This window comes from Danio rerio, chromosome 21 (assembly GCF_052040795.2).
Source record: "Danio rerio strain M-AB ecotype USA chromosome 21, GRCz13ab, whole genome shotgun sequence".
Classification (NCBI taxonomy): Eukaryota; Metazoa; Chordata; class Actinopteri; order Cypriniformes; family Danionidae; genus Danio; species Danio rerio.
The window spans coordinates 10,831,688-10,851,150 of record NC_141041.1 but is presented as its reverse complement, the minus strand read 5'-3'; the positions used below and the strand labels follow the sequence as shown (position 1 = coordinate 10,851,150).

Here is a 19,463-nt window from a genome sequence, read left to right as displayed (position 1 = left end):
TGGTTCAAAAATTAGTAGCTCAAATTTATTTGCTGGGGGAAAAATATAAAATAATAATAAAAAAAAATACACACACACACACACACACACACGTGTGTATATATATATATATATATATATATATATATATATATATATATATATATATATATATATATATATATATATATATACACACACACACGAACACATTCATATTGTAAATAAAAGTCATTAATGTAATATTTATAATAAATAGAAGATAGTAATACTACTGTTCAAATATTTACCATTCAACATTTAAAATATATACATAGTTTGATGCATAATTGTTACATGATCATATTGTTATCAATTACAATTCTATTGATCTCTTACAATCTCAATTCTTTGCTATTTTCTGCCAGTCTGAAGTCTTAAGAAAGTTTCAGAGATAATTTTGATATCTAATTGCACAAAATAAGCTGCATTATTACAAATCTTCATCTCTGAACATCTCATGTTGTCTAACATTAGCAAACATCCCTGTCTAAACCATCATTCAACCCGTATGCCACAAAAAGGATACTGAACCTGCTGCTATTCCAGTGGACCGAACTGGCTCAGAAAAAGGCAAATATGCTTCACGCCACTAGGTGTAGCTCTCGTTTCACGTGAAGTCCTTCTGAAGAAAGGACAAATTGTCAAAATTTTTCATCATCCGGTATGACTTGAGAGTTGCACTGACTGCTTTATAAATCCATACACCAACCAGAAATCCTCCAACCCTTCAGCAAATGTGCTTCATCGGGAGCTCTAGCCAGTCCAACAACAGGCAAGGAGATTGTATTTGATAAACAACACACGCAAATAACCTCTTAAACGGCTTCCTCAGATAACATTAGAAGCTAATTTCCTTGACTGACGGCCTGCATGTTTCGTTTTAAAAGCAGGCCGTTTTTTAATACCCAGCGAGTGCCGTGAATATGATTTATAATAAGTTCATAGTACAGTACATTGGCCACATTCGCGTGTGAGTTTTCTCGCGTGAGCGGAAAACATGACAGCATGATAAACGATGAAAGCAGAAGCTAGCCTTTAAAACGAGGAGAAATGAAGAAGCTGGTGACACTGGCACAGCAATGGCTTCTTTTGCTGTCAGTTTTATAGACTCTCTCTCTCGCTCTCGCTCTCGCTCTAATATTGTGCCAGACCAACAAAATATGAGAACTGGTTATACATCACACTGAGGGATGTGAGAGAGCAACAGGAACATTTACACAAAACAGCTGAGAAAACTACTCGGAACTCTTCACACAGCACATTCATGTTTTTTATTATTATTATTAATTATAAATTATATTTAAAAACAGAAATAATTAAACAATATTTAATTAAAAATAGGCATCACATGGCGCAGTGGGTAGCACAATCACCTCACAGCAAGAGGGTTGCTGGTTTGAGCCCCGGCTGGGTCTGTTGGCATTTCTATGTGGAGTTTGTATGTGTCTTCCTTGTGTTTATGTGGGTTTCCTCCGGGTGCTCCGGTTTCCCCCACAGTCCAAAGACATGCGGTATAGGTGAATTGGGTAGGTTAAATTGTCTGTAGTGTATATGTGTGAATGAGAGTGTATGGATGATTCCCAGTGATGGGTCGCAGCTGGAAGGTAAAACTGCTGGATAAGTTGGCAGTTCATTCCGCTGTGGCGAACCCTGATTAATTAAGGGACTAAGCCGAAAAAGAAAATTAATGAATGAAGACAAGATGTTGTTCAATAATATAAGTATTGATTAGAGTTTTTTTTGACCCGCTTCAGTATGAGTATGGGAAACACTCATACACTCTCATTCACACACATACACTACAAACAATTTAGCCTACCCAATTCACCTATAGCGCATGTCTTTAGACTCGTGGGGGAAACTGGAGCACTTGGAGGAAACCCATGTGAACACGGGGAGAACATACAAACTCTACATAGAAATGCCAACTGACCCAGCCGGGACACCAACCAGTGACCTTGCTGTGAGGTGATCGTGCTACCCACTGCATCACCTTGCAGCCTAAACTAATTTAAATGATTAATAAAAACATCAGTATTATTGATATTAAATTCATACCCAATATTAATATTGAAATTAATCCAGAAAATAAATGTATTAAAACAAAGTCCACGATTAAAAATTAAAACAAATAGAAATTTAAAAACTACAAAAAAGAAAAAATATAAGTAATTATAATTAAATTAAAAATAATCTAAAATCATCAAGAACATTTGAATTAATTGTAAAAAATGAAGTATAATGGTATAAGATTTTAGAGATGAAAAGAGCAGAATGTTTTTACCAAGCTCTGCTCTACGGCTCCATTCGTCTGATTAACCTGTTTTTTTTTTTCATTACCCACAATTCACACTATCTCCCATCATATTAGACAACATTACAGTTAAAAGTCAATATGATTAGTCCTCCTAGCTTTTTCAAATATTTCCCTAATGATGTTTAACCGAGAAAGGGATTTTTCACAGTATTTAATTTTTTTTTCTTCTGAAGAAAGTTTATTTGATTTTTTTTTTATTTTTATTTTTTTTTATTTTTTACGGCTAGAATAAAAGCAGTTTTTAATTTGTTTTGACCATTGTGGGGTTAATATTATTAGCCCCCTTAAGCTGTATTTATTTTTTATGTTTGTCTACAGCAGGGGTTCCCAAACTTTTGAGCCCATGACCGCCTCAAAATAACAATGTCATGGACTCACAACCCCCACTATCCTCAGAGGTGGTTATAAATATACTAATATTAAATATACACACCAATAGGCCTATATAAACACAAGCATATTGACAATACCCTGTATTTTTCATAGTAATTTATCAATTTGTTTAATTTGCATAATGATAAGAATTAATAAGGAACGGCACAATGATTGAACACAACAAGTACAGTATTTGTTTAATTTTAGAGACCGCCACTAGATATCGCATAGGGACCCTTAGCATGCGTTAATAGCGCCGCCACAATGGTACAGTGCTCCCAGGACAAATGTCATTCAACCGCACTAGTCAAGACGGTGTTATTATGTGAAGTTATTATCAACTCGCACCAAACACTGCTTATGCTAGTTTTGTTGAATAAAATCAGCAAACAATGCAAAAGAAATATGAAAACGGGATTCTGCGCTGCCAGAAACTTGTATTATTGTCAGCTAACGTTAGTGAAAGAGTCGTTCGCGGGATTCATTCACAAACGAATCGCTCCCTCCGTCAGTATGAGAAGTGAAAGCAGGAGAGGAGGTGTGTTTCAGGACATGGATTAGCTTAAATTTAACAGGGAGGGTGAATAGTAAATTTCTGTAGACACAAACACAAGCTTTTTGTCAGGAATGCCTGTGCGGTCACTGATCCATCAATGTAGAAAAGTGATGTAAAATTATAATTTTCGTAATTAGAAAAAAAATTACATACTAACATCCAGGAAAACTCCCGATCATAGATATATGTGTATATGTGATATCTCTGGCTTTGGATGGCCACAGTCCTCCACTGTACCTTGGTCCCACATTCATTTCAAAGGAGCGCTACCCTGTAGCAAGATGGTGGCGCTATTGACGCATTCCGTCCAATAGACAACAATAGGCCAGGCGACATCTAATGTATATATCTATGATCATAGTACTTAAAAAAATTTGTTGCAGCTAATGCTATTTGCTGTCTTGTTAATTTAAAAAACGAAATCACTCAGGGGTTGCAATCCATTGGGGAAAAAAAAAATCTAAAGACTTTTTTTTTTTTTTTTTTACTTTTTTTTTTGTATGATATATGAGAAAAGTATGGTTCTACTAAGAGTTTAATCAAATTTATTTGATTTTTTGAAGTCACCATGGGACCCCTTCTAACTGCAGTTTGACCCCCCCAGGGTGTCTCGACCCACACTTTTGGAACCACTGGTCTACAGAACAAACCATCATTACACATTGACTTGCTGAATAACCCTAACTTACCTAATTAACCTAGTTAAGTCTTTAAAGAACATTTTAAGATCTAGTCAAATATTATTCACTGTCATCATGGCAAAGATAAAAGAAATCGGTCATTAGAAATGAGTTATTAAAACTATTGTTTAGAAAAATCTTCTCTTCGCTATACAGAAATTGGGGAAAAAATATCCAGGGGGGGGTAATACTTTAGCAGGGCTAATAATTCTGACTTCAACTGTATAAAGTGTCTGTTCATTTATAAAAATAGTCAGTTTCTGCTGTGAGTGTCTGAATCCTCCATTTGTCCTCCTCGCTGTACCTCTGCGTCCCCAGACCTCCATCAATCTCCAGCTTACACTGCAGGACGGAGCTTCCTAAAGCGCTGCATCTCCCAGGTTTGTAATAAAACAGGGGGCGAAGGAGGATTTATAGCCGGCATTGATTTTTAACCCTGGTATGGTTCTGCGGGTTTAACTAAACACACTGAATCACTGTTTAGCACAGGACGCCTCACGCAGGACATCTATAAACAGCAGTCTTCAGGATTTCTCATCCGTCAATAGATTTCCAGCTGGTTAATAGGAACAAGATCAATGTTTGTGGAAAATAACCAGATATAGAGCTGCCAGAGTACTAATGTTTTTGCTATTTTACTACTACTACCACTACTATTACTACTTATATATATATATATATATATATATATATATATATATATTAATTTGTTTCAATAAATTATTTTTATTTATTTCTCTATTGCAGCAAAAAAACTTTTTTTTACATAATATTTATGTAGTTTTATAAATAGTTAAACCCTTTTTTACTATGTATATTTTATTTTATGAATACATTCATAAGATACATTCATTGGAAAATCAAATTCTCTAAAGGGATAAAAACAGTTTAATTTGTACATAAAATAAGTGGTGTAATGAATCACAAATCACACACTTCGGATCACATTATGTTTTTTTTTTTGTTTTGTTTTTTTGTCATGGATCGGACCTTTTTTTTTAATTGGCCAAAAAGGGGAGCAGACAAATGTAATTTGCTTTCCATTTATTTCCAAAACAGCACTGCAAGACTCTTGGTTTTAACAAATAGAACTTACAACCTGTAATTTTATTAAAAATAAAATAAAGAAATAATCAGCTGTAAAAAAAAAGAAAAAAAATCACTGTTACTACTACTGTTGCTGAGGACAGTAAATGTATAAATCTAACATTATAATTTGTACAAATATTATTATATTTATTTATTTATTTTTCAATACATATTACATATTTATTTTTAGTCTCATTTTCAATAAATGATTCAGTTATTCACTCATAAAACTTCATGTTTCATTGCTAGACGTATCATTTTTAAAGAATTATTCAGTGGCATATTTTTGATGGCTGGTTGTCGCCACCTATTGATCAAATAATATAATTGCTTTTATTTTTGAGCGTCAAGTTTACTGCATATGACGGTGATTTAAATCTTTGCCATAAATATCAAGGATTTTATCTATCCATGTTAGCCATTTAGCAATGAAGCTACAGTCACTGGGCAGACAGAAGCCCTTCCCATGACGTGAATCAGCGTCTATTGCTCAATGAAGCGGATTTGACGTGCAAATATTTACTTCAAAATGTTCATGCGCCTATTTGTACGCGAATCTGCACGTACCGCATCTGGTGTGAACACAGCATTAGGATTAATAAACATATGCATGTCACCATCATTTATAATTTGTGGCGTGGGTGTTGAGATCCTGATCTTTTAATGATTAACCGTGCAGCTTTACAATGAATGCATTAATGCAGGCTAAACAAGTAGTGTTAGAAAACACCTTTAATAACATAAGAAACCCACCACATCCCGAAAAAGCCACCACAACTTTTTCTGTCATCATTATTATGTACAGGAAAGCCTAAATGCTTTCATACATGTGATTTGAATGACGCCAGAGGCGATTTCTCTGCAATCGTCACAAATTTAGAATTAATCTACAAATAAGAAAAAATGTGTCAATCTGTGGGTCACGTGTGTTCAGAACTGTGGGTTGTGATTCGTACAGATCACAGATTATCTGTGATCTGTTACACACCTACTTAAAACAGTATAATAATTTGAATTTCATTTAATTATATCATAATAAATTCGTTAAACTGTATGAGCTATGATTATGAGTTTTTATGTGGATTTTAATAAATTTCTTCAATTCTCATCTAAATATATCTTTAGGTTTAGATATTAGCAATAAAAAAAGAGAAATACCAAGTAAGTTTTTTTTTTTTTTTTTTTTGTGCACTTCATAGACCTTGTGGAAATATCTAACAGTATTCTTCATAAAGCTGCTTTGAAATGATAAATGAGCATTTGTAAACACTATATCGTTATACTGAACTGACCTGAATATCCGAGCACACTAACCCACACTACTGTGAAATACAGAGCTGCATTGCGACTGCTTTCTTCAGCACAAGCACTTAATTACAACGAGGGAGATGGACTGAGAGAGAGAGAGTGCGTGTGAGAGAGAGAGAGAGAGAGAGGAAATGAGGCCAGAAACGGACGGACAACACATGCAAAACGAATTCAAAGATCCCAGCAATGTCCCAAAACACCAAGCAGCTAGAAACCAAGATCACCATTTACATATTTGAATGTTAATAAGTAAAAGCGACGCTGGTAAAACATGAAGAATTGGAACTGGTGTGACTGTCTGTCACCTTCTCAATGCTGCAGGACTGCAGACATGCAACACCGCATCAATACTGTAGGAACGCATATAAACACACACACACTGCCCCTACAGGTCAAACCAACACACTGCGGGCTAAATGAACATCCCACAAACTTCAAAGAAAAGCCTTTTTTTTAATGAGGAAATTAACATATTTTTCAAGCCGGCCAATTGCTTGACACATTTCACAGTTTTCTGAAATGTATTATTATTATTATTATTATTATTGCGAGTTTATAAAATCAGACTTCATGGACTCCAGCCTTAATTATGAAACAAGTATACATATACAGTGGCAGATAAACAATATGAAATCAGATACATATACATTGATAAGCATTAAAATGCACATCAGTTCGCATCATTTTAGCAAAGATTTAAACTCAAACATTAAATGAATCCATCATTTGTATACATTTACATTCCTGTAACATTTTTCTTTACATCATTTATGAGAAAATATAGTTCTTTTGCTAGGCTCCACCCCTTTGTTTATGTGAGGTTTTGATTTCAAACAAGACTTATTATTTACTGATGTCTTTTCTTGTTTCGAGCATAACATAGCATTGATAATCATTTCTCAAGTAAGGGTGCTTTCACCTGTGAATCGATTCAGTTGTTCCGAAACAGAGATTACAATTGTTACATTGTTGCTCTTTGCTCTTGGAGCGGTTCGCTTTCACACTGCAAAGTTTGTAATCGGACCAAAAGAGCTAAAACAAGTCACGTGTGAGTAAATTCTCCTTACATTGGTCAGAGTGTCAGGGTTTATTTTGCAGCGTCCCGCTCAGCTGTTAGGAGAGGTGGTGGTTTGTTGGTGATTGACAGGGTGTGCGCGCGCGCGCGCGACGTGTCTGAGTAGAGATGCGGTGGGGAGGAGTGAGAAGGGTGCGCGACGATGCCTATTTGAGGACCTGGAGGGAGACGCGAGATTACTGGGAGATCATCACTCGTTTGCAGGCATGTGGAGACTCGCGAAACTTCCCACCCCATTCTTAATTCTTTTTTTATAGCCGTATGCCTATTACATATTCATAAAACACAGTGATACAACCGCGCTCGGATCGGATCGCTTTCTCACTACAATCGAACCGTTCCAGGGTTCGTTTCAATCGAGCCGAGACCACCTCATTCAAGCGATCTCGGAGCGATTACTTTGGCGCGGAACAGAGTGCGATTGCCCTGTTCACATATGCCAAACGAACCGCGCTAACTGGGCAAACAAGATACGTTCCGAAAATAAAGTGTAGGTGTGAAAGCACCCTAAATGTATTGATTTTCAAGAACTATTTCATATGTTAAATAATACAAATTAAGGGTGAGTTTACGTTATTCTGTGATACATTTCTTTTTCCGTTTTGCCTGTTCATTTAAATGACAGCAGCATTTTAGGGCTCTGAAAATGCTAACTATACAAATGTTTAGAAGTGCAAGATTTGGAAAGTGACACCATTATCTAAATCAGGGCAGTCAAACTCAATTCCTGGAGCGCCGCAGCCCTGCACAGTTTAGTTCCAACCCTGCTCCAGCACACTTACCTGTAGGTTTCGATCAAGCCTGATGGACTCAATTAGTTTGATCAGGTGTGTTTAATTAGGGTTGGAACTAAACTGTGCAGGGCTGCGGTCCTCCAGGAATTGAGTTTGACATCCCTGGTCTAAATGATAAAAATATAATTTTGTTAAGATTGTGAGATTATACATGCATATTAAATGTTTAGTCATGCAAAAGTATTTGACATCTAAAACAACAATAATGGACTACTGTGTTTGTGCAGATGCGTAATCGTTCTTTATAAAGTGATATTGGCACTTACTGGGCTGTCATGCAGAATACAGATTTATTTGTCCTTTTTACAAATTTGTACGAACAGGGATTATACAGAATAGGGTTGGACCAATAGACGATGCCATTGTCCATCGCCGATGGCAGATAGACAATAGATGCTGAGCCGGCATCGCTGATCCTTTGCCATCGGCGATGGTCAATGGCATCGTCTATCGGTCCTCTGCCCCGCCTCCGTCGCAAACCCGCTTGCGAAAAATACACACTTAGGCCCCATTTACACTAATACGTCTTAGTGCTAAAATGGGATTTTAGAATGAATATTATCCACATCCACACCGTGTTTTACCTAGCATTTCTGAACAGCCCTCCGTCCGCTGAAAACGCACATTACGTGACCAGACACAGCCTCACACTGTCATGCTCTCCTCTGAGCTTCAGAGAGCAGTGGACAGTTTATCAAGGATGTACCACTGGATTGTGTCTAAACTATGGTTGTTAAACGTGATATTCAGACATCTCAAGTCTCCTGGAATTTCAGGGAGTCTTTATGCATTTGCGGGACTCATAATGCCCACAAGCGAGTGATAATCTCCTATAAATTGCGCGTCTCCCTCCCGGTCCTCAAATAAGTCGCGCACCCTTCTCATCCCCCGATCCCTCCTCGCTCTTCAGACACGTCGCGCGCACTCTGTCAAACAACCCCTCCCCACCCCCGGCTTTTCACATGATGACGATGCCATCATCCATCGCCATGTTTCACATTAGACATCATATGATGCCAAATTGGTCAACATCGCCTAACCCTAATACAAAATAAATTTTGTCATGTAAGTGTACCTCTGAGAAAATATTTTAAAACATACCTATTTTTTAAAGGTGGGGCTTAGCAAAGGGTCAATTAGAAAATGTTCTGTATTAAATACAATGTCATAAAATGCTTTTTTTAAAGGGATAGTTCACCCAAAAATTGTACTGCCAAATGCCAAGGATATAAATTTGTTTTGTCTGTATGTTTTTGGTTCTTTTGACTTCCAATTATGTTTCAATCATTATTAATTTTCTACTGAAAACATTTTCATTTTTAGGTGAGCTATTCATTAAAAAATGCTGTAAGCATTTCTTAGGTATACCATAAATAAAATCTAACCTCTAGAGGAGGCTCCTATTGTTTTTTTAGCCAATCAGAAACTATTTCTCCCTGTCAATTAGGGCTGCACAATACATCTTTTTAGCATCAATATTGCAATGTGATCATTCGCAATAGGGACATCACGTGCATACGTAATGTTGAGTCTGCATTATAATTTATCGTTTCATAGTTCGTTTTTTGAGGCCTGTGACTGTATGAGGGTTTTAAAAGCATTCAGGCATGAGAAATTGTACCTTTTGTAACTTTGACATGAATATTGATAAACTTTATTGAATTATTTATAAAACATTGTTTATTTAATTTGTATTTTTTTATTTTATTGTATTTATCTGTGCTTGTAGATTTGTTTCTTATATTTTACGCACTCCTTTATAGAATCATTCCAATCAATATAAAATTGTCAATTCTTTCCAAATAGTTTATACTTAACTCATCTAGTGAAATTGTATTCATATCGCAATATATATCACAGAATTAAAAAAATCACAATGTTAGATTTTTCCAATATCGTGCAGTCCTACTGTCAATCAATAGCTGAGTTTCCAACTTAATGTAAAGTTAATCTTTACAAATTTGCAAACTAATTAAAAATTCCTAAATGCAAATTTAAATGCGTTTCCTTCAAGTCGTTAGAGGCAATTCACAATCTGAATTCATCTCAGATTTGATCAATGATGATCAAATTATCTGATTTGTCCACTGCTTTGGGAATGACACTGAGCGCCACTGTGTTTTAAAGTTGAAGTTCTTGTCATATCTAGTGTGTAAATAGTAAATAAAGAAAACTTATTAGTCTTGTGCATAGGTATTTACATTAGATGTCGCCTACGTTATTGTTGTCTATTGGAAGGAATGCGTCAATACAGCCGCCATTTTAGTACAGGGTAGGGCTCCTTTGAAATAAATGTTGGGACCAAGGTGAGGTGGAGGACTGGCCATCCGGAGCCATAGATATGTAAACATATATACATATATCTGTGATCGGTATTTTTTCTGGTGGTCAGTATGCAAATATTTTTATATTTTACGAAAATTATAATTTTACATACTTTCCTGCATCAATGGATAAGTGATCGCATGGCCATTGCTGACTAAAGCATGTGTTTGTGTGCAGGGCCAGATTAACATAATGGCTAGGCCCACGGAAGAAGGGGGGCCTTGATTGGCTGAAGAATTAATTTGCGCTATGACGCGGGAAATGCCTCTTTGTGTTATGCTTTATCTCGTCGATAATTTGTGTTCCTTTCAGTTTACTAAAACAGTGACGACAATGAAGCCCATTTAAATAGAAAATTAATGTAGGATAAATCTGACGACTCTAATTCCCAATTTCTTTTGATATATTAAGAGTTAAACACTATAATAGAGAATAAAATGTGGGAACAAATATGCACAAACTGGGTATAAGCAGTCAAATGTGGAAGGAGTTCAATTGGAAACTGAAATTGCGGTTTTTCAGAGTTCCATTAGTGGTCGCCAAATTCAATACTTCTATGCAAGTATCATAATGCTGGAGAGATTGTGGAGAAGTGGGGAACTATGTTCACATATTTTGGGAATGTCACAAAATACAAGTGTATTGGCAGGAGGTTAACTGGGAGATTAGTAAAGTTTTAGGATATGACATACCAATGCACCCAGTATTTTTTTTCTTGATGGCTTTCCCCCCTGATCAATTGCGTAAGTCTCACCTATTTGCACTACATATATTATTAATAACAGCTAGGAAGATAATTACAGTGAACTGGATGAAGACCCGCCAATCTACTTTGACAGAATGGACACAAAAGCTGAAACAGATATTTATATTTGAGAAAATGACTGCAGATTGGCAGTTAAAATCAGACCTTTTCCAACAGACCTGGGCATTAATCGAAACGTACATACTTGATCTTTGAAAGGCTGTCAGGGGCTTTATCATTGTTGTAGTTAATACCTTTATATTAGAGTTTATTTGTTTATTTACTTTTTCTTTTTCCCCCTTTCAATTTTTTTTTATTTTTCTCTTATTTATTTTTTTTATTTTTTTAAGCTACCACTATTTTTGTCTTATTATAATTTCTATCAATGATTATTTTCTATTTATTTGTTTCTTTTCAGCGTTTTTTTGTGATTGTAAAAATTCTGAGTAAATGTCATTTGTATACTTTATTTTAAAAAACTTTAATAAAAACAACAACAACAACAAAAAAAAACTATAAAAAAAAAAAACTGTGACGCTGGTGCTAAACTGGGGCTCAGGGTGGCTGTAGCCCAATTAGAATATTGAATAGCCCTGTTTTAGTGACCCATAAGGGTCATCGGATGTCCCAATTTTCTCAGGACAGTCCCCTATTTCAGCATTACATCCAATGCAAAAAAAATAAATAAATAAAACAAAATAAGGATGTTAGCCTTCTTTAACTCCAGAAGACCATATTTAGGATAAAAGCATGTATTTTAAAAATATCATATCATATATCATTACGGATTTATGGTCAGCTAAAGTTAAAACGTTTTAAAGGTGAACCCCTATTCAAAGCATTTATTATGAAGCACTAATTTAGCAAATATTGAAATTTTTGTTTTGTTGTTGATTTTTGCAGCCCATTTGAACTTCAAAATTCATATTATGTCATTACTTAATTTTGTACACTACATTGAAAAAATATATAATAATCAAATATAAATCAAATGGTAGAAAATTTGATAATAAAATTAATTAGCAATTTACTACTAATAATAACAAAAATAGCAACAATATGCGTATATATATATATGTGTGTGTGTGTGTGTATAAATATAAGAGATGAGTCGTGTGGGTGTGATATTTGCGTGATTCATTTAATGCTTTTTTATCTCGCATTGTACACATTAACCCTAAGTCCATAACGACCTCAAGCCTGTGTCCATCTTTTCTTTTACAATTTAAGGGATTTGTTTTTCCAAATCTGCCATATTTATCACTCGTTTCTCATGCGAAACTTCAAAATGTGCATTGACACAGGGTGATGGAAACCCAGCTAGTGTTGAAATGTCTTTGTGGCCGGGGTTTAGTAGAGTTTTGTTTTTGTACAGTGGTAGAAAGTGCTTACAGCATCTTAAATTAACACTACAACAAACAACACCACTCTTCATAACACAGATTAAACAACATCAAGAAAAACCATCACGTAATAACACTTTGTTTGTGTCACACGGACGAGATGAGAGGGGGGACAGGGACAAATGAAGCAGTCACAATGGGAGGGTTTCTCATAAACAGCTGAAATCACTTTAAATTGACTTACAGAAGCATAGCTTATGCACAGAGAGTACCTGAGGGAGAGGGCTGTCCCTTCACCACACCATTCTTTGTTCTCTCCTCGAAGTTCATCACCTCTTTATAGATGAGCTCTGAGCCGCAGAGAGAAACAGGTGAAGAGAAATGAGCACGCTTGCACATCTAATCAACTCAAAAACACTTTTGGGTATTTAAAAACCAAAAGACAAAAACAAACAAGACAAGGTTAAAATGAACACTTAGATTTAGATCAGTATTTTTCTGTGTGCTTGTTTGGATGCAGCACATACAAAACTAATAATAATGTGTGTGTGTTTTTTTTAAATACAACTACTAATATACACCATGTCTCAAAAAAAAAAAACTATTTTAATTCATGTCAGAATTTCGTCAAAAAACTTCAGAATTTCGTCAAAAATATTTCGTCAGAAATTTACACCAACAATTAATCCAATCCACCTTTTCTCCAGATTTTAGTCAGAAATTATGAAGAAAACGCGAAGCACTGTAGCCTTTCAGTTCTCGTAATTCCTTGATCAAACTCTTCATTTGAAAACAGCATTTTTATGTAAGACTAAAATAAAAAGATAAAAATAAATGTCATCACGCCATCATAAATAAATAAATAAACATGAATATTTGAACGCACAAATTGCGCTGTTATTTCTGTATGAAATTTAGTCATTCTTACTCCTGTAGTATGATAAGTACTCTTATTTTTGTTTGATATATTATTGCTTGTTATTGCGGTGTATATATAGTTAAAGTCAGAATTATTAGCCCTCCTTCGAATTAAATTTTTTTTTTATATTTCCCAAATGATGTTTAACAGAGCAAGGAAATTTTTACAGTATGTCTGATAATATTATTTCTTCTGAAGAAAGTCTTATTTGTTTTATTTCGGTTAGAATAAAAAGCAGTTTTTAGTTTTTATGAACCATTTTAAGTTTAAAATTATTAGCCATTTTAATCTATATATTTTTCCATAGTCTACAGAACAAACAATCGTTATACAATAACTTACCTAATTACCCTAACCTGCCTAGTTAACCTAATTAACCTAGTTAAGCCTTTAAATATCACTTTAAGCTGATAGAAACCTTAATAGAAGCATCTAAGTGCAAACAGTATGCATGATTTGTGAGTTATGTGTAAGCGCAGAGATCCAAACCAAGACCTACCTTTCCATTCATCAATAGAGTGTTCCCTCTCATCTAGCTGTTTATCATAGATCTGTGGAGGAGGCTGAGAAATGAGACACAGACAGAAAGGAACAGGTTTAATTATTACCACAACATAATCATAAACAAGAAAAATGCCTTCTCAGTTAACATATCATCGCTTGTCCTTAACCATAAATACAGAAAAGGTATTTTAATTCATGCTTTACAAATCAGGCAGTATAGGTAGTGTCTAATTACAGGATGTCTATTGTGGCAAGCCATTTTAACATTAAGCCTTAAACTGTACTTGTTTACTAGCTATTTTTTTCATACTAGTACTCGTTAGTTAAATACTACTACTCATATTTATTAGTTCCTTGACTAATGACATTTTAATAGTACTTAGAATCTAATGAGTAATAGTAATCACACACTTGTGCTTACTTTAAGGATACTGTTACATATTCATTAGATACTAGTACTTATTTATTAGAGGCTATTATTTATTTAGATACTCTTCATATACTTATTCAATACTTAGATAATATTACTCATTCAATAAATTACATATTCATAAAATATTATCACTAATTCATCAAACCATATTTCTTATTCATTAGATACTAATACTTATTTATTAAATTATATTGCAAATTGATGAGATGCGTATACAATAGATACTACTACTTATTAATAAACTTCTTATAATACTTATTCATTAGATTAGAGTACGTATTCATTAAATCCATACATGCGCATATATATATATATATATATATATATATATATATATATATATATATATATATATATATATACTATAACTTCTTCATTCGATTATATTATTTATATTTGATAGGTAATAATTAGTATCTGATAAATAATTATCAAAAAGTAATATATTTTACTAAATAAGTACTAGTAGCTAATAAATATGGAATAATATCTAATAAATAAGTAATATATTTAATGAGTAAGTACTACTGTCTAATGATTATTACTTATTCATTAGTACTAATTTTTTTCAATTATATTACTTATTCATTAAATTATCTTACCCCTTCATTAGATTATTACATATTTATTAAATACTAGTACTTTTAGATACTTTCATTAGATACAAGCTTCTATTAAATATTGTATGCATTTATATTATGCTAGTACTTGTTTGTTGGGCACTTGTTATAATTATTCTATAGAAATTGGTTCATTAGATACAGGTCGTATCTAATGGATAGTAGTTCTGGATAGTAGTCCTTATCCATTAGTGACTGGTACTTATAGATAGATTCAATTTATATTCATGTATTAGATGCTAGGACTCACCCATTAGATTATGGTAGTTATTCATTTTATATTATACACTACTAGTACTTTTTCATTAGTTACATGATTCATTTTAAACTATTAATTATTAAATATGAGTACATATTCATTAGATACTTGCAGAAAACTATTATAATACATCCTGGCTAGACTGGCTAGTTATTACTAATAAGTAATAACAGACTCTGTGGACATTGTTTGCTATTTTTACGCAGAATTTTGTAAAATATCTGTGGATTTATCCAGAACAATTGTGGAAGTATTTAAACTAAAAACTTAATATATGAAATAAACTATAAAAACTTTTTAACTTTTAGTTAATGTTTACAAGCCAATTAGATCCACATATTTGGTAAACAAAACAAGTCTTTCATATAATCTACTATTAGTTTACAAACTGTATTGTAAATAAAGTATATAAACATTTTCATACTAGTCAATAATATTACTGAAAATAATTTAAATACTGAATAAATATAAATTTACACACATTTACACAAGTAAATAAATAGACTCAAAGATGGGTTAAAATTTGGCTGATTTTTGCGCACGCAGATTCTGTATGGGCCTTGTAACAACTATCTAATGAATATGTACTACAATCTTAGAGGTACTAGTGCCTAAATAATAAGAATTAGTGTCTATAAAAATACTATATTATACATAATAGTACCTATTGGCATAGATTTTGTTGCTAAAACATGAAAATAGGAATGAGGAATAAATGTTAAAAGAGCTTGCCACATTTCTGCAGCTGCAGAGTCACTTATTCGATGTACTGTAATGCATTTCATCAGGATTATTATTATTACATGATTAGAAAACAGCACTATATACAGTATGAGGACCTGCATAACCGGTTAATACGTTACATTACAGTGTTCATATTGTAATGTTATTAATATGTTAATTACAGGTGTCTATGAGATTACTCTTTGATTTGTCCATATAGTTTTTTGTTGTATATGTTGTATATAAAATAACATGGACACTGTAATGCAAAGTGTTACAACCATTGGCACATGCAGCTGACATGTTCAACAGTAAAAACGTAGTAAATAAGGACCAAACACCAGCATTAGTAAGACAGAAATGCAGAGTAATGTCTGCAGTCAGGATTAGGATTAAGACAGGGACAGAAACAACCGCCGCATCTCAAATCCTAGCAAGCAGCCTAACTAGACTGCATTTTGTGCATCATTTGAACAATCAAAGCCTCAGCAGTGTTTTTGAGCATTTTTTATTCACATGAGGTTTGTTGTTTCAAATTCCCCGGTGTCACTGGCAAAAATGCTGTCTAGCTAGGGAGCTCACTAGGTTTTGTGACAAGCTAGAGATTTAGGAAGGTATAAGAGAAATAAACAGAAAAGAGAGAGATTAAGTTGGAGTAAATTGGTGTGGAGTAAATTAAGTTGGAGTAAACATTATGCGAAAGCAGGGTTGCTTAAAAGTGCACAAATAATAAAATTTTTATTTTATGTTGTATATTATAATTTATATTATATTATATATTATATTTAATTTGTTTATATTATTATATTTTAATTTCACAAAATGAGTGAGCTTTTTTGCCATGTAAGTCTATGTACACAGTAAAAAATATACTGGCAAAGTCAAAACAACTATTTTTATGTTGCTTTAAATTATTATAATAAGTTAATCAGGTTTCAAGCAGTTATAGAAAGTTTAACTCAGTATTTTTAATTAGTAGTTGATTAAATGACTAGAAAAGTTCATTTGAGTAAACTAAAAAAATTAAGGCAACAAGAATTACAATATTTACAGTGTAAAAGTAAGCAGATTGTTTGTTATTTTAACAGTTTTGGACATTTTTTTTATGACGGCTACTTAATTGTCACTTATAATATTGAATCTAAATGTGTTTTATTATTCTGATATTAAATCTTATATTATTAAAATAATCAAAATGAAGGGAGTCTGTTTAAAAAGCAGTCCAAAAAATACATTTCAAAAGCAATTATAAATTATAGCAATTATAGTCTTTTAGATTTGGTCATAGTTTTTTTTTTTACTATTATTATTTAATACTAAGATCATCACCAAACAAATTTTTGAGAATTTAAGTTAGAAAATTTAATTTGGCACATTTATATTAAATTTACAGTTTAATCCTATACTCGCCATTCGACTATATTGAACACTGCAAAAATCTTTTCTTGCTTATTATTATATTTTTTTGTCTTGTTTCTATTCCAAATATCTAAAAATTGTTAAATCGAGAAGCATTATCTAGACAAAATAATCTTCCAATGGGGTAAGCAAAATACTTTTATTCCAAAAGAGAAAAATAGATTATGTTGCTTACCCCATTGGCAGATTATTTTGCCTGCTTTAAGTAAAAAACTCTAGAAAATGCTTCTCAAGTTTTTAGATATTCAGACTTGAAAAAAACAAAAACACTAAGAAAAGCATTTTTGCAGTGTATTCTAATACTAAATGTTATTAAAATAATTAATTAAATAACTTTCAATACATTCTAAGATATTAGTACACAGTACAGAGACTCAGACAAACACAAACACACAAATATTAACAATGTCAAATCAGCTCAAATGTATTATAATGATTTTTTTTTCTGCTATCGAGTTGTAGACATCAGTCGGTGTGTGAGTGATTTGAGTTTCCTAAGTGTGGAATGGTCTTTATTTACCATCGATATCTGCTGATTCCTGGCCTTCATCAGAGAAAGAGAAACACCAGAGAGAAGGAGAAAACAATCACACTAATCATAACCATGCTCATGGGTTATTAAAACAAACTACGTGCTATACTCAATATCATATCAGTATTTGTTTGATCAGCAGGAAAAAAAGTAGTGTACGTTCACATAAAATGACATCTTTTATTATCTACACACACAATTGCAGACAAGAAATGCGAGCTATGCTGTTTGATTCACATGGTTGCTGTTGTGGTTTTGTACTTGGGACTCTCTAAAACAAGAAAACCAGACTTCTGAAATCCCTTTGAAACAGTACAGACGTGCAGAAAGGGGACACGCAGAAATATAAAAAGATCAGGACAACTTTCTTTTATTTTTTTAATCCCTCCTTGTGTCCTCTGAAACTGATGAAGGTCCCCAGAATCAACCATGAACATTTACAAACTGAACAAATGCAACATGGTGGAGGAAACCAAGCTAATAATTGCAAACGGTTTACTTGACATGTACAATTTATAGTAATAATAATGAAAGAGTATTATGTAATTATAAATCAAACTAGATTATTAAAGTTTGTCGTGACAAACTTTGAGGCTGGCTTGTGAAAGCCTGTTGGTAATAGTTTATTTAGTTTAAACAGTTTTAAAAAGTATAGATAGATAGATGGATAGACAGATAGATAGATGGATAGACAGATGGATGGATAGATAGATAGATAGATAGATAGATAGATAGATAGATAGATAGATAGATAGATAGATAGATAGATAGATATTAAGCATTTCTAGAATGTTAAAGTACTTAGCTAATCATAATTAGCATGTTGCTATAACACTACAGCATGACGATATCAATCTCTCTATAATATCAATGCCTCTATAATGGCAGTCTATGGGACAGTTGCTAGGGTGCAGTATCTGGTTGTTAGGGAGTGGCTAGAAAGTTAAAAGCTCGTCAGTTATTCGTAGTTTGGTTGTCTGAGTTAAATGAGCTCAGCCATTAGTCTGTAGGACAGTCTAATGCAGAGTTATGAGCTCACAAAGTTTGATCCAATGTAAAGTCAACGACAGTCTTTTGAATGGAAGTCTATGGGACAGTTTCTAGGGTCCCAAAAGTGGTTACTAGGGCGTGGCCAGAAAGTTAAAAGCTCATCAGGTATTGGCATTTAGGTAGTCTGAATTAAATGAGCCCAGTTAGAAGTCTGTGTGACAGTCTGATGCAGAGTTATGAGGTCACAAAGTCTGGTCCAATGTTAAGTCAATGGGATTTTTCCGACGGTCCCGGGATGTTTTTCAGAAAACCGAAAGTCAGATCAGTTGGAAAAGATATAGCACACCGAGTCAGACCAGTTTGAAGGTTTGGTGTGAGTTTGGTGGTCATAGCTCGAAAGCTCTAGGAGGAGATGCGTTTTGTTTTTTAGTCTCAG

The 19,463-nt window shown here is 33.5% G+C and overlaps 1 protein-coding gene and 1 long non-coding RNA gene across 48 annotated transcripts in view; one reads left to right on the top strand and one right to left on the bottom strand.

Annotated features, from left to right (window-relative positions):
- The window catches only part of mapk10 (mitogen-activated protein kinase 10), a 135,019-nt gene that overhangs the window by 6,493 nt on the left and 109,063 nt on the right, over nucleotides 1-19,463 (bottom strand). For 22 of the 47 annotated variants that reach the window (XM_087300197.1, XM_087300174.1, XM_087300172.1 and 19 more), the window contains 3 exon segments: nucleotides 18,026-18,049; nucleotides 14,047-14,110; nucleotides 12,901-12,978 (listed from right to left, as the gene is read on the bottom strand). In XM_087300197.1, the coding sequence (XP_087156323.1) occupies nucleotides 12,901-12,978; nucleotides 14,047-14,110; nucleotides 18,026-18,049 (166 nt within the window). 47 annotated transcript variants of the gene reach the window in all.
- Nucleotides 620-19,463, top strand: part of LOC147831840 (uncharacterized) — a 68,896-nt gene continuing 50,052 nt past the window's right edge. The window contains exon 1 of the long non-coding RNA XR_015520061.1: nucleotides 620-793. This is a non-coding gene — a long non-coding RNA (uncharacterized LOC147831840). The remainder of the gene's footprint in view (nucleotides 794-19,463) is intronic.